At 35.9% G+C, this 24,167-nt stretch overlaps 2 protein-coding genes across 2 annotated transcripts; one reads left to right on the plus strand and one right to left on the minus strand.

Annotated features, from left to right (window-relative positions):
• Window positions 1-232: 232 nt before the first annotated feature.
• LOC145641516 (peroxisomal ATPase PEX1-like) lies at window positions 233-16,670 on the minus strand. The gene is made up of 17 exons (XM_081692340.1): window positions 16,412-16,670; window positions 15,378-15,551; window positions 14,467-14,566; window positions 13,141-13,599; window positions 11,548-12,285; window positions 11,124-11,215; window positions 10,195-10,268; window positions 9,776-9,998; window positions 9,212-9,305; window positions 8,960-9,114; window positions 8,017-8,244; window positions 7,273-7,473; window positions 6,624-6,749; window positions 6,456-6,517; window positions 5,628-5,745; window positions 1,143-1,427; window positions 233-431 (listed from the first exon to the last, which is right to left on the minus strand). The coding sequence occupies exons 1-17, from the start codon at window positions 16,610-16,612 to the stop codon at window positions 393-395; spliced, it is 3,369 nt and encodes a 1,122-aa protein (XP_081548466.1). The 5' UTR covers window positions 16,613-16,670; the 3' UTR covers window positions 233-392.
• Window positions 16,671-17,578: 908 nt separating this feature from the next.
• Window positions 17,579-23,279, plus strand: LOC145555575 (tRNAse Z TRZ4, mitochondrial-like). Its single transcript, XM_081617311.1, has 13 exons — window positions 17,579-17,661; window positions 17,924-17,994; window positions 18,675-18,764; window positions 18,893-18,937; window positions 19,058-19,112; window positions 19,321-19,361; window positions 19,477-19,863; window positions 19,953-20,212; window positions 20,336-20,465; window positions 20,581-20,631; window positions 20,760-21,160; window positions 21,323-21,968; window positions 22,935-23,279. The coding sequence occupies exons 2-13, from the start codon at window positions 17,926-17,928 to the stop codon at window positions 23,229-23,231; spliced, it is 2,472 nt and encodes an 823-aa protein (XP_081473437.1). The 5' UTR covers window positions 17,579-17,661; window positions 17,924-17,925; the 3' UTR covers window positions 23,232-23,279.
• Window positions 23,280-24,167: the final 888 nt, after the last annotated feature.

A 24,167-nucleotide genomic window follows, 5' to 3' on the forward strand; every position in this document is an offset into this window, starting at 1 on the left:
GAATTCAAATTTGGTAGCAGTAAGGTCAGTAACTTGTGATCGACAGCACATGTGTATTTTCTCTATAGTCCATTTGAAGCTTGCATCTTATACTGAAGCTACAATGTATGTTGCAACCACATGAAAATGAAATATGTAACAGCCTAGGATAACACAAAATATACAAGTGAATCTACAATTATAGCTTTACACCAATCCCCACCCCCCCCCCCCCCCCCCCCCCCCTCCAAAAAAAAAAAAAAAACCTCCCATAAAAAAACCCGAGCCTTGAAGCTTAAAAAAAAATGCTGGCAACTAATCATTCGAAGATTACTTGCAGCTCACCATATTACGTATGGTATGCTGTTGCTTGATCCAATGGTTTTTTTGAGTCAACTGAAGTCAGTATTTCATCATGCCAATGTCGCTCTTTTGCCTTTTGCATCCCTAGACTGCAGACAATTTATAAATTATGTAAGTTTTCAATTCACTCAACACGATAAAGTCATAGAAATTGAAGCTCAAGTGGTTGTGTCTCCAACATCAAAGCAAAAGAATTATATGTATTAAGTTATTATTCAAGTATGGTATGTTGAAGGATAAAAAAAAATCAGAAAAAACATTAGTTAGTTATTGTGGGGAGGAGAGAGAGAGGGAACGAAAGATTTAAAAAGGAAATGGGGGACTATTAGTGGAGAGGAAAGTATTAAACTATTGTTACAACTTTCCAAAAATAGGAATGGAGCACTTGATTAAAAAAAACGGCTGAAAATAGAAAATGAAGCACTGATTAAAAGGAGGGAGTAGAAACAAATTCCCTTTAAGGCATAATCTACCCTAAATATGGATCTTCAGATTTTCAAAGCAGTTAAATTTTGCCTAGAATGATTACATAGGTGTACAAGGCTTTGGCCTAAGAAGTCTTGAGTGATGAGCCATTGAGCCTCAACTCTTAGTATTGTGGCTTTTGACTTTCAGCTCTTCCCTAGTTTAATATGAAGGAAATTCAATTTTTTAGAAGTGAATGAATCCACATATTTTATCTTTGGGCATCACACAGGCCACTTCACATCTTTGTGAGGAGGAAATTGCCCTGATGTATTCAGTGCATATTATTCTCAGTAATCAATGGTTTGAAATATGAAGCATATTTTAAAACAAACCTGTGCACCAACAGATCTTTTAGCGTCCAAGAATTGGTTATAAATGGCATAAAGTCTCTCTTTCTCAGACTCTGACACTGATGGTTTAGCCTTGGAAGCAATAGACTTTAGCAGCTCATCCGTAATTATAGGTGCTTCTCCTGACTTGCCATCATATCCACTGTCAAGAAGCTCCTGAACCGCAGCTAATTGGGCATCTGACAGAAGGGCTTGAAGATCCGCACCGCTAAATCCTTCAGTCATATATGCTATTGCGCTCAAATCAACATTATCTGCCAAAGGTAGCTGAGCAAAGAAAATGTCAGGTAAATAATTTTGAAAATACTATAGTACATATTTTCACATTAATAAGAGCTGTATCCCCACAAGTTAACAAACTCTTATCAATAAGGTGTGATTTGTGATATCATCTTCTTCAGCTCAAAGGTGATGCTGAAAACCACACCATATAGCTACCAAAGTATCCTAAGAATAATTACTTGTAACACCAATTGCATAGAAATTTCACAAAGAAAAGATGCATTTCTGAGGAAAAATGTACCACTACCACCCAGCAGTGATTCTGCAGGGTTAATGTTAGGAAAATCCACATTGACAAACTCGGTAGGAAACAAACTTTTACTAAAAAGCTAACAGAGGCCAAGGAAAGCAGCCATGTCATTTTCATTTTTTTTTTTTTTTTTTTTTTTGGGGGGTGGGGGAAGGAAGGAATGTAGACATAATTGGCAAAGTAAAACTTGCACATGATTGGGTCATGATAACTCTCAAAATGAACTGAAAGAGACCTTAAGCTAAGTAGTACTTTGTATATGTTACACATTGCAATATTCACAAATCACAATTGTATTCCCTAACTGCAATTTAGACATAGTAGGAATAAGCATGCTCTTAGTTAGTTGCTCCTTTCCAGGTGCTCAATCACCCATTGCCCAGTTGTCTCCTTATATAATAACAGGTGGAAACCATCTAATTCTTAACCAACCAAAAAGAAGGAATATGCTAATGTAGGAGGGATGTTGTATGCTCAAGCGCAGAGTTCTTAAGTCAGACATCCCAAATGCATACCAACTAATCTGAATGATAAAGGTGAGCATATCCCATTCAAAATAGCTGTATTTGACACGGTTGGGAAACTGAACATATGGAAACATTGTCTTCTCCTCTTGCTCCCTTGGGTTCCTTCTCTTCATTTGATTTATTCACCAAATTATTAATGCAAAGGAAGGACAGAAGGAAACAGCTCTCAGAAGGGTCGATCCACAACACCATGCATCTCAAGATTATTAAGAATTATGCTTCTGGAAATCAATGGCGACTATGACAACATACCAGTTTACCACCGCCACTTCCCATTGAGTTCATGCTGTTAACCCAGAAGTTCTTAAAAGGATAGTTTCTATAACACACCCCACATTAATCACACGCCCACATCAAAGCAATATACTAGAAAGAAAATATCCTTGGTTTCTTTAATGCTTGCAACATTGTTGTTCTCTCAAGAAACTATTAAAACACCAATATAACAACTAACAAGACTACTTCAGACAAGTCATTGCTTCTAAATTGTGAGGTTCTGGACTACATTTTCATTTTACATACTTTCACTTTATTTGAAAATGAATTTTTACCACCCAAGGCAAAATCTAATAGAAAAAGAAGCTGGATCACTAGGATCGGTAATCATTCAATTAGGTCATGCCGTAATGCTGGATGTGATCAAATTTCAACCAGAGGAAATCTGATTGCAATATTTAACTGATGCAGACACAGGTTAGGGGTGAACTAAAAGGGGATTAAAAAAAAGCATAGGTACAGAAATGATGCAAAAAAATAGCAGCTAGCAATGATAAGCTTAGTGTCCTTCATTTCAATAGATTGTTTAGGCATAGAGGAGATTAAGCGCCCTGGGGTTAGTTGCTTCTCAAGATTTCAAATCCCAAAATGTTTGTTTATTCAATAAATAGACTGTAAATACTCTAGTTACTCTTAGGAGGCTTAAAACAGCCAACTTAGATAGTTTATGTTCCCTGGGGTTAGTTGCTTCTCAGGGTTTTAAGTGCACTAATCTTAAGTTTTTACAGGGATTATAAAATGGCTTCAGGTCATGCATGATATTCATTCCCCTTAGCAGTAAGTTACATGATTAGAAATGGCAAAGAAAAGTACACAATCATTAAAGGTATAGGTTCAGAATTAAGTAATGGACAATTGGATAACGGGTTACAAATTAATACTGCAGATGTAGCAAAGTCAGATATTATACATAACGGATATGGAAACATATCCTTATTTATGCTAATGCTAACCGCCTAGGCATGTATTGTACAATTTCTTTTAGCAATAGAATCACTTGTCAACAGGGGGGAAAAAAATTAAAGCTTTAAGGTAAATCCTCCCAGAAAAGTCTATTTTTTCTTATATCAACTTATAGGGGTAAGGTGTTGTATATATGTCCTCCCAAGCACGGACCTCATCCATATTGGTTGGTGATAGTGGTTGGTGTCACAGTACAGCAAAGTTACCAACTTTATGACTGTCAGCAAAGCACTCAGAAGTCGGGAATGTTTCTCTGACACCCCCCCCCCCCAAACACACACACCCCTACAGAAGTCACACTCCCCACAATCAAAGATTTAGAATCTCAAGTAGCAATCTATGTCAACAAACATTAGAATTGATTAGGCTAAGACTAGGGAGCCTGGTTGTAACATCACATTTAGATTGTGGTAGAGGAAGAACTTGCAGTAAACTTTGATGAGGAAAATTCTTGATGTAACTTTGGTATTGTGGTTATTTTCTAATGTCAACCCCATGCTTTTACCCCTCCCTGAAATATCTAAATTGGACAGATAAGCTAAAAGCCTAAAAGTGTTATGTTAAGCCGACAGATTAGCCCAATTCCTCTGTATCTCCCCTAGAGAACAATATGGTAAAGCCCCTGCTTCCTTAGCCCATGAAGCTAGCAACATCACTTTATCCCAAAGCAAAATACACCGGATAGTAACATCCTTTAAAATTTGACCATTTCAGTTAACCACATCGGATAGTAATATGACTAACATCATTAAAAATTCAACCATTTCGTTCTAACCAAACACACCACAAGATTGCCATTGCTGCATTACGCCAAAACAACTTTTTCTCTTTCACTCCAAAACCCACAAATTGAATATGTAGTCACTCCTGAATGTTCAACAAGCACACCAAATAGTTTTTCAAAGATAGCTAGCCAGTTCACCGAGAAGGAAAACATGTGAGCAGCACTCACTATTAGCTCGACACAGAAAGCATAAATTTAGTGAGATGCCAACTTTGGTATATGGTTTGAAGTATATCATTATTCATGTTGATCCTTCCCAAAGCTACAGTCCATACCAGTGATTAAAAAGGGCACACCTAGGTGCTGAGGCACAGGGCATATGATTTCAGCAAGGCGCATAGAACAGAGCAGCATGAGGATCACAACTTTTATGTTTCCAGATCTTCTATTCACTTTTTCTTATAAGCGCCTAACTTCATTGAGGCACAAGAAAATCCATTGGTGCAGTTAGAGCCTTTTTATACATTTATCCATGCAAAAGCTCTCAACTTAAGAGGGATAGTGGAATGCAGGATATTTAGGGGGACATTTCAAACATGTGAGGAAGGACTTACAAGAAACAATGCCAAGCAAGTCTCCCAAACACACTAGTATCATCAACGCCCATTAATTGGTTAGGCTAGTGGTCACACATAGAAATGAGTTCCTCCAACTCTTGATCATGGAGTGCTCTCTTAAACGGCTAATCCCAACCATTCCCACAGAAGAAATTTGAAACTGGAGCATTACGGCATTACGCAGCATAGATTAGCAGTAAATTAGTGGAAAACAGGCACCTTAAAGGCTGCTCTCCGATCCATAGATCTTTCCAAAATTAAAATTGCTTTCCTTTCCCTATCTTAGTGAAATATATATCCAAGCACAGTTGTGAGTCACTTGGACAACACTTTGAACATTGCATGTTCCCACCAATTTCACACCATCCTTACAAAACTCGTATTTAGGGTCAATCATATATACAACATTGTACTTGTATTGAAAAACTATAGGAAAGGAATTAATAATGCCACAAATCCTCTTTATATTCTATATAACTTCTCCAGATGTCCATGATTTTTTTTCCTCATTCCTTTTCTACTCTAATACTTTTGAACTGATTTTTTATTTTTAAAATCTTAAAATAACAAATAACTTGATGCTAGTAACTTTTCCGTCCAATAAAATGAGTTTTTGAATAGTTGGCAATTACAATTGGAAAGGACGGGAAAAGTGGGTAGCTTTACAGGACATAAATACAGGTTGCATCAGGAAATCTCTCTGTTGCTTATGAATTATGATAATTTTAACCACCTACCTATTGCCTTATAATCCACAGAACAGTTTAAATATCGAGTAGAATTAATTTCAGATCTGAAAAATTCGAAACCATGATTAAAAACACTTACCTTCCTAGAGAGAACTCTAAGAATATCTGATCTTTCACGCAAAGAAGGAAAATCACAGAAAAGTAGGCGATCCAGTCGACCAGGTCGTAACAAAGCAGCATCAAGTAAATCAGGCCTACTGCTTGACAAAAAATACAGTCACGTCAAATTTTACACACGAACAAAAAATAAAAAGAAAAAAGTGTATGTTATGAACTAACATGACTATACATAATCATGGCCAAATTAACAGAAGAAGATGATAATGGTGATTAAAAATCTGGGAAACAGAAGAATTGATCAATAATTATAAGCTTTTAAGTGGCTTTTTCACTCCCAAGGCTAAACAAAACTAAGATAACAACTCGATAATGTGAATATCTTTCTCTTTACTCTCCTTGATTCTCTTTTTTTCTCGCTTTTAACTTTCTGCCTTTTTAATACCCTTCCTAAGGTTGGTTCATGACAGCTTATAGCGACTTAATTTTACACAGGGGTTCACCTTCCCAATGACTGTTAACCCCTAAAAGCTCCTCACTCTCCTCCCTAAAATAGATAAAATTGATCTTTTCACATTTTAACATGCCCCCCTAGTAGTTTACATAAGCTTAGAAATAGCCTCTCTTCTCATCAAACATCAAGCCATTGTAACATAAATCCAGGTAACCAATGCAAGAAGGAATTCCAATCCGCACTAGTTGTCGCTGTGGATCTAAATTAACTGCAGATGTGATAGACGAAGCTAGTGTATAAACATAGACCACACATTACAGAGTACAGATTTTCAAGCAAATTCCATTACAAAGTACGGTATATCTGTAGATATCATGGAGTGAATACACTACAAACCTTGTTGCGGCAAAAACAAATACACCACTTAAGACTTCTACACCATCCAATTCAGTTAAAAACTGCAATACAATGAGAAAGAGTTTGCTGATATCAGAAAAAGCAAAGCAAATTGAACTTTCACATTACAGAAACAGACCAACATATCTCAATAGCATGAAAACATACCTGATTAACAACACGATCAGTGACTCCAGTGTTATCATGTCCTCTCTTAGGGGCAATGGAGTCAAATTCATCAAAGAATAGAAGGCATGGAGCAGCAGCAGCAGCTTTAGAAAACACATCTCGAACCTGAAAGAAAGTGAAACCATTAAAAAAAGTAAGAAGGAACACACAGACAGAGTACAGAAAAAACGAAAAATTAAAATAAAGTAAAAGCAGCATATTCCCTAGCAATTCCATTTGGAAGAACATAGTGATAGAAAAAAGTATAAATGAAATCTTTCTCTACCCTGCTAACAATTGTAAGAATGATGGTAGGTAAAGTATGCTACTGTATGACAGGTAGCGCAAGTGTATTGCTCTTTCAATCCAAATAAAAGTTTATCCATCCAGTCCAATAAGATTAATCATCAGATATAATAAAGTTAATTTCAGTGGCAGTAGCTGTACACATTAATATTTCCAAAGGATGCAAATACAGACAGAATCAAGTTAATAAATAAATCAAATAGAAAAATCAAAGATGACTTCCACAAGAAAAGTAACCAAAAATTATTAAAAGTTGCTTTGTATAATATTCACCATATTCAGCAAAGCTGATCAACAGCTGGCGAGGAAAGAAAAGGAAAATAAAAGTATTTGTTGTTCTTACAGCTTGTTCAGATGCACCAATGTATTTGTTAAGCAGCTCAGGCCCTTTTATCGATATAAATCTGAGAGAAGATGCAGCAGCAGCAGCCCCAACAAAATGGGTCTTTCCACAGCCAGGAGGGCCATATAACAGAACGTTTGAGCGCATCCTTAAAGGAGATTTACCAAATATATTTGGAAATTTTGAAGGTAGTTCAATCATCTGTTAACAAGCATGGAAATAAAGAGATGAGATTCACTGGAAGCATTTAAACAAAGATGCTTCAATATTGTTAGTAGCAGATAAATAATTGCATAATGTCAGGTTATAATGCTTTCTATAGCTGCTCAGATAAAACAAAGATAGCCCAAAAGGTTGCAAATGCCTTATCACAATCAATAACTATTAAAGCACAAGGGCAGTTCAAAGCAAAACTTCCTTAATAATGACAAATTTCTATACATAAGGGGCATCACAATGGCCTATCTACATCAATAATAAAAGAAAATTTTGCTAGAAAGTACCTTCTGAAACATAGTTAGTGAAATAGCAGCTCATGTCTATATTATAAAGAAATTGTGAGAAAAGTAACAAGCACAACCAAGTTTTTTGAAAAATGGAATCTTTTTAGCAGAATCTGTCCAAAAATTCAAACTTTAGGTGATTGAACCTCATTTTATCAAATGTGAAGACACCAACGACTCAACATGAACTTATATCTCATAATTAGCCAAAAGCTAGAAGGATTAGGGCGAAAACATTTACCTCTTTGACGGCATCACGAACATCGCTGAGACCACCAATATCTTCCCAACCAACACGACCACCTTCAGATGGTGACTTGGTGATATCACGCATGGAAACTGGAAGAAAATCTTGCCTAGCTTGTGCAAAGTCATCAGCAATTAAGCTCGGGTTTACCCTATCCACTGCCTCTTGAGAAGGCAAAAAGCGACCAATAGCAGCATGAACACTCCTATCAACTAATATACCCTGCAATGAAGCAACTAGTTCTTAAGAAGCGAAAATATAATGGAAGGCTGGTAGCCTGAAACCCACAAGAAAAAGGAATAGTAAATGACAAATCAAAATTTAAAATTTGACAGCTAAAGTTTGTGGCTCCAAGTCTGGATACAGAATTGTCCAATAAGTGATATACACAATAAGGCAAATTCTCTTTTTCCTTTTCATTCTAGGTAGGAGGGGAGGGGTAGGCTTGGAACTTAACAGCCTTTAGTTGGTACATTTAAGAAGCAAGCGTCTGATTAAAACAATTCCGAAGATAGAAGCACTCTGATGAAAGATGAATTCTGATAAGCACAAATTGTATGGCATGGAAAGAAAGAATCCTTAAATGGATCAGTGCCAATATCATAGCCAACTAATAAGCACATACTTTAAAGAAGAGGATAAACCAAGTGCCCTGGGAAAGCAAATGAAGCACATCAAGTCAGATGTGCTACCACATCACAGTAACCCATAGCTTTCTGCTTTCTTGCCAATCATTAGCTCTAACTATTTGAGTTACCAATTTTACTCTTAAACAAACTAGATATCTATCATCAATCTTCTCATCTGTGGGCCTGTGGCATATGGACAAGAACTAATTTTGATCGTGGATCACTGGACAAGCTTGATAAGCATAATGTTCTGCAATTTACATTTTTAATCACGCATAATAAAGGTGTTTATACAAAATGTGTATTACCAGATCATATGCATCATATCCATCACATTTTGAGGCTACATCTAGTAAAACATCCTCTGAACATTGTAAGGAACGTTTCTGAATTTCATGCCTCAAGATAGCCAGACGTTCCGAGGTAGAAGGAGCAGGAAGTTGTATGTGAAAATCGAACCTTCCTGATAATTTCAAATATCCAAACATAAGGATCGAGGAACCAAATTGGATATGAAAATAAAATAAGGAACAACATATTCAACAGAAAATGGAATTAACCTGAGGACCTCAATGACTGAGGTATGTTATCCAGCTCACGAACACAAGCTATAAATGCTAAAGGACCAAGGCTACATGACTGCTTCCTCTTCTCCTATTCAAAAAGAAATAAAATAGAAAACAAAAGAAGTTAGCCCAAAAGCTAGGCTTCATTGTCAACAAGAAAATAAACACATTCTCTTCGTCCCCGGTGCATAGGGCCAATCCCCGTTGCTGGAGGGACGCATTAGTGAAAAATGAATTTATCAAAGGCATCTTCAGTTAGGAGAAAAATCTATTTAAAATTAAGCACTTATGGGACTTACTTTAAGCATGCATACCAACTACTCTGTATATACCAGCTTGTTTGATTGCTCTCTAGTGTGGAATTTAATTCTCTTCAGCATGAACTTTGGTACATGTCTTGAATATGAGTTGCTTTTATTATTGAATAATCAAGCAAATCACCCTCTATAACCTAAATGCTCATTTAACAGTTCAAGTACTTACTACGTCCTCACAAGCTACCGTAGAATAATCAATCATTACATATCGAAAAGTTAGATAACCAGCAGATATACTTACCCCATATTCATCCATGATCCCAGTGATGAATTCCGTAAGCACAACCACAGAGGCAGAGGGTTGAGATCCTTCAGCATCACTCGAGGATGTAATAATGCTATCAAGATCATCAAATATGATGACAGACGGTGCATTATCCAGGGCATCTGACAGATAGTCACACAGCATTTGGCGGATCGATGTGACTTTTTCTACAGCCAATGCTGAGCAGGGTATGAAAACACTGAAACATGAACCTCAATTAGCAAAAATATAAGTTAAGAAAAGGAGGAATCTCTTAAGAAAATTTAGAAGAAAAAAAAAAAGGAGAACAAGTTATTCCTTGTTTGGAAAGAAAGGGGGGGGGGGGGGGGGGATATTCAGAGACTACAATACTAAATCCAGAAGAGTTACATCAGAGTTCTAATGAAAATGCATACGTATGGACCAAGATGTCTTTGTTTTCTTCCAGGGATTTGGCAGCAGCTGAAGCTAAAACTGTTTTTCCAGAGCCCTGGAAATCAGATAACAAGCTCAGTCAAGCACAAGCTGAAAAACTAAATATCATCAGATGCAAGAAAATCATGACCAACAATCTCCCTTATAAAATCATAAGCTTTATGGATCTGTTTATTAAATAATCAACCAAATACAGCTCTTTAATTCCCATATTTTCCTCTAGTGCTCTATTCTTACATTACCATGCTTTCTATCTAGCCCCAATGCCATAAATGAGGCTCAGCCTAATAGGGGTGAATAAGGGTTCAAATGTACACAGCTTTATCCGTACAAATTGCAAATAGGCTTTTCAAGTCTAGCCCTTACAATTGTAAAGAGCTGTATCCAGTAGATCTAAATCCAAAAGATGACTAGAAAGAGTTATTTCTTATAATATGGAAAAAAGAAGTGCAACACCACATAAGAGAAGATGCTCTTAGTGCAAGGGATGAAAAAAAAAAAAAAAAAAAAAATCCTTCAGTAACAATGATCAATCAAACTGGAGCCTTATCCTGAAAAAGGAGATTTTTCTAAGCTCCTTTTCTCCTCCCAATGTGCACAGATGAGAAATCAAGCTTCTATTACCAAGGAAGGAAATGAGAGTAATCCTCCAGCAATCAATACATAGAAATGCATATAACAAAGAAAATAAAGAGCTCCTGTTATGTGAGAGATCACATGGAAGTGTTTTCAACAAGGGTCTGTCTAGAATTCTGTGTAAATGTCAATCTAAATTTCTGTGTAAGTAACAATGTCATTGGTGTTAACTGAAGAGGAAATAAATAACTTTTTTTTTTCTTTCATATTGCTTCTTATCATTTACTTTTACAGAAATAGACAAGAGGTTGCATGTTGGACAGCACAAACTTACAGGAGGACCATACACTAGAACATGACCAGGTAATGGAAGGTTGAGATTACTAAGCCATGTCCCACAGGCAGGAGATAACAGCAGTGTCAACCCTGGAAAGAGAATATTTACAATTAGTAAACACTGAAAGAACAACTTAGCTCATCTGGCATAAAGCAAATTAATTTAAAACAGTTTTCTGCCTTGGATAACACTTTCGATTACAATCCTGAGAATTGAGCAAAAAAATTCACAATAATACCAGGAGGCTAATAAAACAAGGAAACAGAGCAAACTAGAAGATAGTAATTTTGGAGACTACAAAAGTTCTACTCCTATCTCTTTATAAAGCCAAACAACGCCCTGATGATCTTCTTACATAGACTTAAAGACCCTATATATAAAGTGATGTACATAAATGTGTATCAGATAAAGAAGTACCTACTATTAATGACATCTGAAGCTGCAATACCCATCCAACTCAAAGAAGAGATAGTTGAAGTGGTGATTTGGTTGAAGACACGGTCTTTGCAAGTATCATAAGACACAAAACTGCCCATGCTCAGATTTTCAGAAAGTATCCTCAAAACATCATTTACCCTAGTGACCTGATCTCCCATTGCGAGCTCATAAGCACTATACTTTTGAGCAGGCAAAGATTCACCAGAGGCGTTTAATGCATACAAGATCTCATTTACTGATTGCACCATCATTTTTGCATCCGTTAAATTGTCAGTTGATGACTGCCATTTATCACCAGACACATAATTGCTAGTTGTCAATTTGAAGCGAAGAAAAGTTGTAGGACCCAAAACCAATGAAGTAGCCTTTACTCCAGCCATTGAAGTAATACCATGGAACTGAGCTTCTATCCATGAATAGAGGAGGCCCTTCAATCTCTCTTTAGCATTAAAAGGGAAACCACTCTCCTTTTTTGCAGTATCAGCTAATCCATCAAAAAGAGTAGAGATAAGCTCTTGTGAAGTGCAATCTAGTCCGCCCATGTCACGAGAAGACTGATGAAGTGAAGGCTTATCTTCTTGGACAAGGCTGTCATCAAGCACCTCTGCACCATTTTGTTGAGGATCTTGGCTGTTTTTGTAAGGCATAAATTGACTTGGGGAGAGGGAAAATGAAGGAGCATCTTTTTTCAGATCATTAGCATATCTTTGCATATAGATCCCTGCAATAACAACAATTTTTCCAAAACACTCAGTACAATCCATACAAAGTGCAGCCGCTGATTAAAAAAATAAAAAATAAAAATTCCCTACAGACGCCGTAGTGAAAAATGCATACTCTGGTTTTATTGAAATTTAAAACAATGGACAGATACCACAAACAACAGCCATGAAAAAACACAGTTAACTTATTTTATCAAGGCATTTTATTCAAGCCATAATATGGCTTTTTGATACTCTCCGGTCTCTGCACATAGCTAGCAATTATATAAAACAAATTTGAACATAAGGAGTATATGTTAAAGTAACTGTGACAATGTTTAATCAAAATTATATCAACACATCGATGAAAAGCCAATTCCAAGATAACCAAGGATATTTAAATTCCTTGAACATATAGGCATATCCAAAATAAGGGCATGAAATGTTAATACAAAATACAGCTAGGAGCAGAGTAGATATTATTCATCATATTTACAACAAATATACTGCAATAATATCTAAACTTACTTGGTAAATGTCTGCAACACAGTTTGCTTGGCAATAAACCTTCATACTACAATCCTAAAAACAAAACTAATTTCCTGAACCACAAAATGCTGCAAAGGTCAAGAAGGCAATCACTTTCACACCTACCCACCAATAAAATGCTTTAGGAAGGAAACAACTTAAATACACCCATCCTTGAGAAGTTCAGCAATGAAAATTCCCTCACTTAGTTCTCAGCACTATAGCAAAACAATCGCAAGAAAACACTTTGTGTATTGAGTATTAACAATTACAGACTTGATAAATATGCCTAAATGTGAAATATAGCACTATAAAGTGAGTTACTCAATACCAGAGAGGTGACATACATGAGTGAAAGCTTACTCTCAGATAGCGACACAATGATTGAGAAATCATGATGTGCCCTTTAGCAACAGACTCAGAGAACACAAGACGAACTATTACGTAACGAGATTTACTCTCCTCTGATGATGGCTGCTTCCTCTGACTATTATTTCCAGTATTCTCCACTTTCATCTTTAAAGGTAGTCTAGGTAATATGACAACTACATGAAGAGAGTCAAACAAAAACATTTTGGCTGTTTCTGGATGAATTAAAACAATAGATGTTAGCTCAATGCCCACATTCCCTCCTTTTAAATGGTTATCATGGATCAACCTATTTTTTGGATCTTGAACACGCAAAAGCGCCTTTTGGAAAGAATTAGATCCATCTAGTGATTTCAAACTGGAGTCTTCGCACTGGTCAGCAGATTTTCTACGCCTCTTTGGTGCAACAGCAACTTCAGCTCCTGGCACAAGTTGTACTGCAATAATATTTCACAATAAGCAATTAGTATCACGAAATAGAAGAGTCAGATTTCTTTTATCTTAAGGTTCGGATAGAAAAGAAAACTGAGGAGGCAGACAAAGATCTACACACACATAAATACTGATCAAATAAGAAAATCATACCTACTGATAATGAAAATGTTAATACCTCATAAAACACACACTGACACAAAAAAATAAATAAATAAACAAACAAACACACGCAGAGAGAGAAAGAGAGAGAGAGAGAGATATCAAGGAAAATTGAAAGTAAAAAAAAAAAAAAAAAAAACTCCTACTGTCTTACACCATTTAAGCCAAAAGTAATATGCAATATAATATCTTTGCATGGAAAAGAGGATTTATATTCATTGCTATGACTATTGCAATACACACAACAATGAAGCGGCGTACAACAGTACTGTCTTACCACATACAACCGAAAAAGTTAATAAAACTACAGATATTAGTTATAAGTTATATGTTCGTCATCCAGATAAACAAACAGGTGTTATAAGCATTAAAAGAATCAAGCCAGAATTGCTAGAAACATAGGAAATCCAGCAAAGTCCATGAGGTTTTAAATATTCTAAATTGATTGTAAGTTTTTACAAAAAACAAAAACCAGTTTTAAAATTCTAGATTGATTAACTTAACATGGCAGAAAGTTTCCACTACAATCATTAGGTTTACAAACAGTTCCTCACTTGCACCAAACATCTTAAATCCGAAGACTAACCTAATCCTAAGTTCAATATCGTTATAGAGCATTATTTATCATCAAATAGTTCAATTCCATAAATCTGAAACATGCAGAAGCACAATAGAGACCCAAAGTAAGCAAAGAACCCATAATCTCTTACCCACGGTTCTGTCAGGCAACAATGATACCACGGTAAAGGTAACAATTCGATGGCCATGCAACCACAAAGGAAATGTCATGTTTCCTTGGATAATGCGTACCTATTAAACCACAAGACATTTTTTTTGATAAGCACCTAATTAAGAAAATGAATAACATGCTATATTAATGGATAGTTAAGAGTGAAGAAGTTTGTTCATAACAGAATAACAAGAAATAGCTTTAGTTCATCAGATGTGCTTAGATACAATAAGTAAAGAACAAAAAAAAAAAAATTCACTGCCAGCTGTCAAGCTGTGGCATGAAATTTTGTGACAGAAGAGCAATCCTCATTGACTTCACAATCCACATACTCAATCAACACTAGGTCTGGTTTCTCTGAGTAGTGTATGACCCTAGAATAGCAGTAGTTCAGACCTCGATACAGAAATTATGCATTTATGCATCAGGAATAGATGAATATCAGTAAAAATTCAAACGGCACAATTTCAAGACGGTTTTACAGCTTCTTCACAGCAAAAGAACAGATTTTTTTCCACAAGTTCACAACACATTCCAACTTGTAATGGCTAGTGGTAAAGGTGTTAGCTTTGTTGAATGCATTCGACATTCAAATGCATTTGATACATATGGTGAAATTCACATAGATTGGGTAGATAGTTCAGCAACCAAGCAAAAGAGAGCACAGAAGTGACCCTCATATATTAATAATGGTGAAAAAAATCTCATGGCCAAGTGTTTCCTTTTGTATTTTGCTTGGTAATCTATAAGCAGGTTCACTCCTACTGAGGCAGTAAAGCTCATTCAATAATCAATATACTAAACGGTAAAACTCTAACTATGCAGTCAATACAAAACCAGTTAATTATCATAAAAAAAAAACCCAGTAAACAAAACAAGAGGTGGAAAGACCTGATTCAAGATAGCAGCCTCGGCACTTTGAGCATTGAGCTCAACAACTTCCCAGTCATCTTCAGTAAGGGGTTCGATTGTGACAAGGCTAGCCTTGGGCACATTAGGAAGAGCTTTAACTTGCACAATTGTTCCATCCGGTAAACCAATACAAGCAGCAAATTCTTGAGCTATCTACAATAAACATTAAAACTAAGTACAATTTACTAAACAATTTTCCATACATGCAAATTACAAATTTCAAGGCAAACCATAATACATTTCAACAAAAATCCGAAACAATAATCAACAATTTAAGTTTCCTAACAGCTCAGTTAAAAACCTTCATCTTTTTGCCCTGATTTATCAATAAGACAATAACAAAAAAAATCGCTCAAAGATTTTGACAAGTCCAGTGAAATCCATTCTTTTCTTCTTTGTTGGTAATTAATCATAGTAATTCACCAAATTAAGCGGTCAACCAAACTAATTGAAAAAAAGCAGCTGAATTCCTAAAACTTTCAGCAAATAATTAATATACTGATGAAATTAAAGTCAAAATTGAATCCAGTATTGTCTCTTTGCTCATATTTAGAAGGCACAAAGTCATAGTAAGCCATTAAATTAAGCAGAATCAACTAAAAAAACGAAATTTTGCCGCTAAATTCCCAAAAATATTAACCACTTGGAACAATATTTCAAACATTATCCAGATATTGGAGAGATTAAAATCAAAATCAAAATTAAATAGAAGTATTTCTCTTTGCTCGCATTTAAAGGCACGATATCATCCTAAGTCATCATAATAAGCAATATCAGCCAACCAAACCGAAAATTCGCAGATGAATTCCAACATAATCGAAATGTTAATGAGGTAAAAATAAAAAATGAATCCAATTCAACGGCAAAAAAATCATCCTAAATCATCAAACTAAGCAGAATCAACCAAAAATTCCAGAAAAAAATCGGGAAAATACCATCAAATTAGAACAAAATTCCGAATAAAATCGAAAATTTGATGAAATTAAAATAAAAAAAAAAGGAAAGAGAAAAACCTCGATGACAGGAGAAGAAGAGGAAGAACCGCACCAAGCGACATGCCAAAGACGGTCAACGGAGAGAGAACGAAGCTGAAGAGGGAGAAAGTGAGGAAGATGGTGATCAGGATGAGTGGATTCTAGGGTTTGGAGGAGAGAGAGTGGGAGTGAGACATGGCAGTTCTCTACTCCCGCCACTGCTCGTACTTCCAGCTCCATTGATGATTGATTTCTATTGCTGCCCTTTCTCTGTGTTTCTCCTTCACTTTGTTTCACTCTATTTCACACTATCTCGTTGTGTTATTACTCAATTTGATCGAACATATTTGCCAACACATAACTTTGACGACTAAAATTCATTTGTATTTTTAATATGTACTCGTATAGGTCACGAGTTCGAACACCACGGACTACATTGCTTAGTAGGGGGATTTTCTAACCTCTCCCCTCTACTCTCAAGCGTTGACTTGCAGAGCTGGACTGATTTAACCTGTGATATGTGAGAGGTGTCGGTTCAGTAGGGTTAATAATATGAAAAGTTATAGATGAAATAAAAACCAATGTCGAGGGTTGGGTTTAGAGGTGATCAGCTATAGCCTCCTCCAAACCGGCCTGAAAATAAAGCGGGTTTTGGCAAGCCAAAAAATACAATTTTAGTTCAAAACCCGAACCCGACCCGAAGAGCCTTGCCCGCAACCTTTTACGAGCTAAGGCACGAGATATAATGTTAAGGTCTGGTTTAAAAAGACAAATAAATGGAGCGCACTATACATCAATGTTGACATAAAATAACTTGTTTATAACTTCTGTTGCGCATTGCCGCACTTACGCATTGGCATAAACTCAACACACCCCACCCGTATTACGCACAGCTGTAAAACAACATCAACAATCTAAAATAACTTGTTCATAACTTGTTTCACACTTGCGTATTAGCTAGACTCTAACTCGACATACTCCCCACCCATATTCCGCAATGCTCTAAAACAACATTGAAAATATAAAATAATTTATTCATAACTTCTATCACGTACTTACGCAATGTAGCATAGACTCAACACACTCCCACCGATAGTCCGCTGCACGGACTCGGCACACTCTAGTGTGTACTGTGTAGTAAGAAATACCAAGCGAGGGGCTAACATTCGCGCCCAACATATAAACGTAGTAGCTTGACTTGGACTTTTAAAACATCAAAAAAGGCTTTCAGCTAACAAATTCCTCACCTTCAAACTTTTTCCAGAATTTGAATTCAATTAATCGCTAAGGTAAATAATCTTGCTTAACTCATTCAAATTCAATTTTGAATTCTAATATTTCTATAAATTTCAGAAATTGTTGCGCATTCAATTTTAGGGCTTTTGATTCTAGTTGTAATTCTTTCAATTAAGGTTTTTGCAATTTTTAATAGTCTCCAATTAACAATATTGAATTTTTATATGGATAATGATTTATTTTTATGGTAATGTAATGAATTCAACTTGATATTTGAATTTTTTGTTCTTAATTTTATACTTTCGCAATTATCAGCAATGAAACGAAACAAGCAGATGAAAGTGTATCGTCAAGAAGAGTCCCAGTCCTCCAATGCCTATGTGCAGGTTATTTTTTCGCTCTCTATATATTGTGTAAAATTTATGTTCTTGTTTTCTCAAAAAAAAAAAAAAAAAAAAAAAAAAAAAAAAAATTATGTTCTTGTTGATATTTTCTTGTATTCAATAGTTTAACTATAAATTTGTGAACTTAATGATAAAAACTATTTGTTAAAAAAAAAAATTTAATTAGTTGCTTATATGCTGGCATATTGTTCAATTGAAAACATTTTTTTGATTGTTAGGTTTAAGATATTGCTAAAACAATTTCTTAATACTATGTATTATCCTAATTTTCTTAATTTCCCAACAAACTTAGCATTATCCTTGTTTCAAGAAAGAGGATGGAGATAGATGACAGGTGATAGAAAGGAAAAAAAAAGGCCTATGTTATACGAGAGTGAATATAGGGTATGATTGCTAAAGGAGGTATAAATTCTTAGTTGTTCCCGAGTACAGGAAGAACAAAAACCTTGGTACAAGTTTACCTTGGAAAATGATAGAGGTGCCATGCAAGTGTTTACTTTGAGCTTATTGTGAAACATAAGTATTTAGAAAGTGAGTTTAATGGTAATCATAGACATCTTGTTGCTTCAGATTCCATGTTTTAGTGGCTGGTTGAATGAATTGTACTGGAAAGTCCTCTTCTTTTTTTGGTGACACGGTTTGGTTTCTGTTTTTTGGAGCAGATTTTAGGAACTGGTATGGATACTCATGACACACTGCCTTCAATTCTGCTCTTCTTTGATAATTTCCGGATTATATTTAATGCTGGAGAGGTAAAGATAAAGCCTTGTATTGCTAGAAGATTTTGTTTGGAACACCCATTTCGATTATGAGATTAAGTTGTTGCTCAATTAATACTTCTCGAAACACGTATAAACGCTCATGTCTAATCTCATTGTAGGGATTACAACGATTCTGTGCAGAGCATAAGATTAAGCTATCAAAGGTATATATAGGTGGATCAATTGCTGTAGTCTTTGAATGTTCATGAGTATTCTGTGGCTTCTTCTTTGTTTTTTTTCCATACTGAATTGCTGAGGATATTGTGTCTGTGATGCCTCTTTAGATAGATTATATATGTCTTTCTCGTGTTTGCTCGGAGACAGTTGGTGGACTTCCAGGTTTTTTTCTTTTTGTGCCATACTTTTTTCATGTTTTTTTATTTTATTATATGTTTGAAAACTATGCTTGCTCTATATAGAATGAAATGTTGAAGTAATGTGAATTAATATGAGAGTAAATGAGGAAAGAAGCTTCACATTTATTTTGCTCTCTTGACTGTAGCCTTTGTTCCATGGTTCTTCTAAAGATCAATAACTTCTTGTACAGGGCTGCTTCTAACTTTGGCTGGCATTGGAGAAGGACATTCTGTAAGTACTGGCTTGAGTCATGATGTCAACTTTGCTGTCTCTTTGACTTGCAAACTATATAATGAGCTATTATGTGAGTTTATTCTATATGCTGTGCTGGGTTTTTGACTGCTAGGTCAAGTTACGGGGTCCATCAAATCTCAAACCATTGGTTCATGCACTCAAGTCCTTCATTCCCCATGCTTCCATATGTGCAGAGAGGTTTGGAGTCAATCTGTCTTCAGATGCTCAATCTCCTACTGCTTCAAGCCTGCCTGAAGGTCCTTTCTTTGTTTGTGGAAGTGCAGCTGTCAAAGTTTCAGCAGTTCTCTTACAACCATGTACTTCTGAAGATTCCTCCCTAAAACCTAGTGATGTGTCTGTTGTCTACATCTGTGAGCTGGCCGAAATTAAAGGGAAGTTCCACAATGAGAAAGCTGAAGCCCTTGGTCTAAACCCTGGACCCAAGCGCAGAGAACTTAAAAACGGGAAATCTGTCAAGTCAGATCGCTTAGATATCATGGTGAGTTTTTATATGAGAATTTCTAGGAAACAGATTTTCATTATGGAACTTTTTGTTTATTCTGTTTATATATGCTACCTTGCTTTTAGGTTCACCCCAGTGATGTGATAGACCCTTCAATCCAAGGCCCTGTTGTACTCATAGTTGACTGCCCAACTGAATCTCATGCAGGAAAGCTATTTATCACCCAATCTCTGGGTAAATACTATGCAAATCTTTCAGGTGAAACACTTGAAACTGTGAATTGTGTAGTCCATCTTACTCCTGCTTCTGTTGTACAAACTATAAATTATCAGAACTGGATGAAGAATTTTGGCTCAGTACAACATGTTATGGCTGGATATTCAATGTGAGTTGCTTCAATCCTTCATTTGTAGTTGAGCAATCTTCCTCCCTTCCTTGTATTACATCTTTCTTCATTTCTATGTTTAAGTTATTGGATGTATGCTGATTGAGACCATGGTATTTGCAGGAAGAACATGAATATACCGATTCTAAAATCTAGTGCTAGGATCACAAACCAGCTAAGTTACCTGTGTCCTCAGTTTTTCCCAGCTCCTGCCTTGCAGTCTCATGAGCATCAAAATGCTGAAATGGGCATGGTTGGTTTCTTTGAAGTTTACTTTAGTATCTGTTGTCTCAACTTCCCATAATATAAAGTAGTTTATAGAGAATGTTGAAAATGGAAACTGAGAAATTTCTCATTCACCTTTGCAGGAGCCTATAAAATGGATCTGTGATAGTGTATTAGCAGAAAATCTTCACAAGGTGCTTAAAATCTTGTTTTCCTCTCTTTTCTGGCTTGTCTAGAGTGCTTTTTCTGGGTATTTGTCCTTTTTTTTTAACCTCTCTGGAATTCCACAATCTGACTTTAATTTTTTTTGGTTACCAAACAGTTCACTTTACTTCCTCACGCTCAACTAGGCTTGGATAAATCAAATGTTCCGGATTTGATACCCTCTTCACAAGTCATTAGTGATTTACTGCTGGAGAGTCCAGAAATTGTAGAAGCTGCCCGGCAAATCAGCCAGTTCTGGTGTGAGCCCATAGTCGTGGCCAAAAGGGATCCCACTAAAGATAGAGAAGGATTGATTGGAGATCTATCATTGGATCAAAGTCCTCTTCCTGGTTGTTTAGAGAATATAAGGAGAGATGATGCAGAAATTGTGCTGCTAGGAACATGCTCATCCCAGCCATCTAAATATCGCAATGTTAGCTCTATCTTTGTTAATCTTTTCGCCAAAGGTAAGTTGCTCCTAGATTGTGGTGAAGGAACGCTGGCTCAACTGAAAAGAAGGTGATCTGTTTTATATTTTTTTGAGGAAAGTGTTTTTTTTTTTTGGTGGGGAGGGGGGGGGGGGGGGAGAACAGTAGTATATTTCCAAGCTAGTACATTGTATTACTGTATAGGGTTTTCTTCAGTACTGTTATTGAGTTGCTGTGTCCTTACTGTCTACAGATATGGCGTTGAAGGTGCTGCTGATGCTGTAAAAAACCTAAGATGCATTTGGATTTCACATATCCATGCTGATCATCATGCTGGTTTGGTGAGGATACTTGCTCTGCGTCGTGATTTGTTGAAGGGAACCCCTCATGAACCATTACATGTCATTGGGCCCAAGTACCTTGAATCATTCCTGAATAAATACAAAGATCTGGAAGATATAGATATGCAGTTCCTTGACTGCAGAAGCACCTCTGAAGCCTCATGGGACACGTTCGAGCGTGGTCCTGTGTTGACAAATTGCCAAACTTTTTCATCTGATTGCACGAAAGATGAGCATGTGAACGATGAAAATGAGGAGGATGGATGTTTGCAGAGGTGCTCTAAGAGACAGAAAACAAATATTTATGTGGATAATTGTGTAGATTATGGTTTACAAAAGAGCTTGAGTGAAGTTTTGAAAGAAATGGGGCTGGAAAGATTGATAAGTTTTCCTGTTGTGCATTGTCCTGAGTCATTTGGTGTTATATTGAAAGCAAGGGAAAGAGTCAATAATGATGGAGCTTTGATTCCAGGGTGGAAGGTTGTCTACTCTGGTGACACTAGGCCATGCACTGAAGTAATACAGGCAGCTGAAGCAGCGACTCTTCTTATACACGAGGTATGTATGCTCCCTTGATTTATAAATGAGTATACTGAAAAAAGTGGCTGAGTGCATGTCCATTTGTCAGGAAATTTTTTCTAACTCCTTAATAAGATTGCTCCCCTTTTCCCTGGATCCTTATAGTCTAAAATTTTTCCTTACCCTTATTTAGAATAGGAAATAATTAATCGAGATTGGGAATTAATTTGGTAGTCCTTGCTATCAGGCAGACAGCTTTGTGCAAGCATGCTTGATGCTTATGTTTTGTTTGGCTTTTAATTGGTTTGATTTTGTTCAGTTTGATATTGAATAAGTGTGCACTAATGCCACTGTTGGATGTTGTCAAAAGTGTACCTAAATTTGTTCAAAGAATGTGTGAAACTAGGTGAATATCACAGTCAATTTTAGGCTCCTTTTTCATCTTGGTTGATTTTGAGGTGAGAAATTTTTAGGGGTGGAACGAAAATGGAGATCACAAGGTTCATTACAGGAATAAGAGAGATTGAATTATAAGAAAGTGGATATCTTTGAGTTCCATTTCATGGGTCTTGGTGAGGAGAAAGGCAGGGGTGGTAGGCTGGTAGCATAGGGAAGGGAAAGGCAAAATGAGGGTTGAGATTTGAGAGAATGATGTATTCATGGCAGAAGATTTGAACTGTATGAGTTGAGGAAAAGAGAGAGAGCGGGTAATTTTAACGTGTCATGAGTGAGCTAAGTTAAAAAGGAAAGGAAAATGTGGAACAAAGGACCGAAAAGTGTACTTGTGTGCCATTTGACGGAAATATATTCTTAAAAGGTGCTTTCTTGCAAAAAAAAAAAAAAAGGTTGTATTCAAAGAGGTACTGGGTTCAATCTTTGAAGACTTTGCACTTGGTGTGTGTTTTTTCTGTAACAACTAACAATTTAAATGATTGGACTGTTTTTTATTTTTTTATTTAACTTTTAAATAGAGTATTATCTGATAGCTGAACTTCATTGTTGCAGGCGACTTTTGAAGATGACCTTGTGGAGGAGGCAATAGCCCGAAATCACAGCACCTCTAAAGAAGCCATGGAGGTGGGGAGCTCTGCTGGTGCATATCGCATCATTCTTACACACTTCAGTCAACGGTATCCTAAAATTCCTTCAATTAGCAGTGAGATCAACTTGGAAAAAGCTAGCATTGCTTTTGATCTCATGAGTGTAAACTTGGCAGACTTGCCTATACTCCCTCGCATTCTTCCATATTTAAAATTACTGTTTAAAGATGATATTACTCAAAAACTAGAATGTGATGTATAGTTGGTTGCAATTAGTTTCATGATCTTATTTCAAAATATTTTTGTGCTCCTTTTGCTATCAATAGTTTTGTTTATGTTATTAAAAAAAATGCTTTGCTGTTTAGGATTTTTTGAATTTTCGCAAGTGATATATTTGTCGAAGATTATTAATAGGCTTGGCTACCACACCTATGCTAAGATTCATGTACTATGGACGACATGCTTAGTATGTAGTATGGTTCATCTAACTAGTAGAGGGCAAGCAAGTAAGGGTATCGACGAAGAACAATGACTTCGTTATCTCATCTCACTTGAAAGGTTTTGGGGGGGGGGATTGACGAAAATTGTTGAAAAATAAAATTGAAAACCTTTTCTTTTTTAGAAACAAAATTGAAACTTTTGAAAGTAATTGAAGCAACATTTTACCCGCTTTATACTAATATTGAATTTTTGAAACTTATTAAATTAATCACTCGAAACAAGATACTCGTAATATTTTAATATATTTCGTACGAGTATATAATCATTTTAGAATACACAAATATAATAACTAATGACTAGTGAATGAATAAATATTATGTTTCGTATATAACAAAAATAAAGAAATGTCATGAGCAACCTAAGATCCCACATGAATATACAGTAATGTTTTGGTATATATCATACGGAGTACTACATAGTACATATAATGGTGAAATTAATGATCAATATATTTAAACATTGAATGACCCAAGCTAAAAATCGTAAAAAAAAACATTCAGAATATATACATGGAAGTAAAGACTAGTAATAACAAGAATAGTTTGTGAAGGTAAGGCCGTAAGGGTATAGTGTAACAAAGAAAAACCATTTTAGTGTCCTTACAAAAATGTTTTACTCATCTTACACTGTAGAATACTACAAAAACCCTCGTATATGAAGAAAAGAGGAAGGGTTTTTCTTCAAGTCATCAAGAAAT

The sequence above is a fragment of the Chenopodium album genome, chromosome 8 (assembly GCF_948465745.1).
Source record: "Chenopodium album chromosome 8, dcCheAlbu1.1, whole genome shotgun sequence".
Lineage (NCBI taxonomy): Eukaryota > Viridiplantae > Streptophyta > Magnoliopsida > Caryophyllales > Amaranthaceae > Chenopodium > Chenopodium album.

Coding starts and splice junctions, on each gene's coding strand:
- LOC145641516 (XM_081692340.1), bottom strand. CDS start 16,612: ATGGAGCTGGAAGTACGAGCAGTGGCGGGAGTAGAGAACTGCCATGTC. Junction 9,115..9,211: donor TCAGTCATTGAGGTCCTCAG/GTTAATTCCATT, acceptor TGAAATTATCAG/GAAGGTTCGATTTTCACATA. Junction 5,746..6,455: donor TTTGTTTTTGCCGCAACAAG/GTTTGTAGTGTA, acceptor TTTGTCAAGCAG/TAGGCCTGATTTACTTGATG.
- LOC145555575 (XM_081617311.1), top strand. CDS start 17,926: ATGAAACGAAACAAGCAGATGAAAGTGTATCGTCAAGAAGAGTCCCAG. Junction 20,213..20,335: donor GTTATGGCTGGATATTCAAT/GTGAGTTGCTTC, acceptor TGGTATTTGCAG/GAAGAACATGAATATACCGA. Junction 20,632..20,759: donor TAGCAGAAAATCTTCACAAG/GTGCTTAAAATC, acceptor GTTACCAAACAG/TTCACTTTACTTCCTCACGC.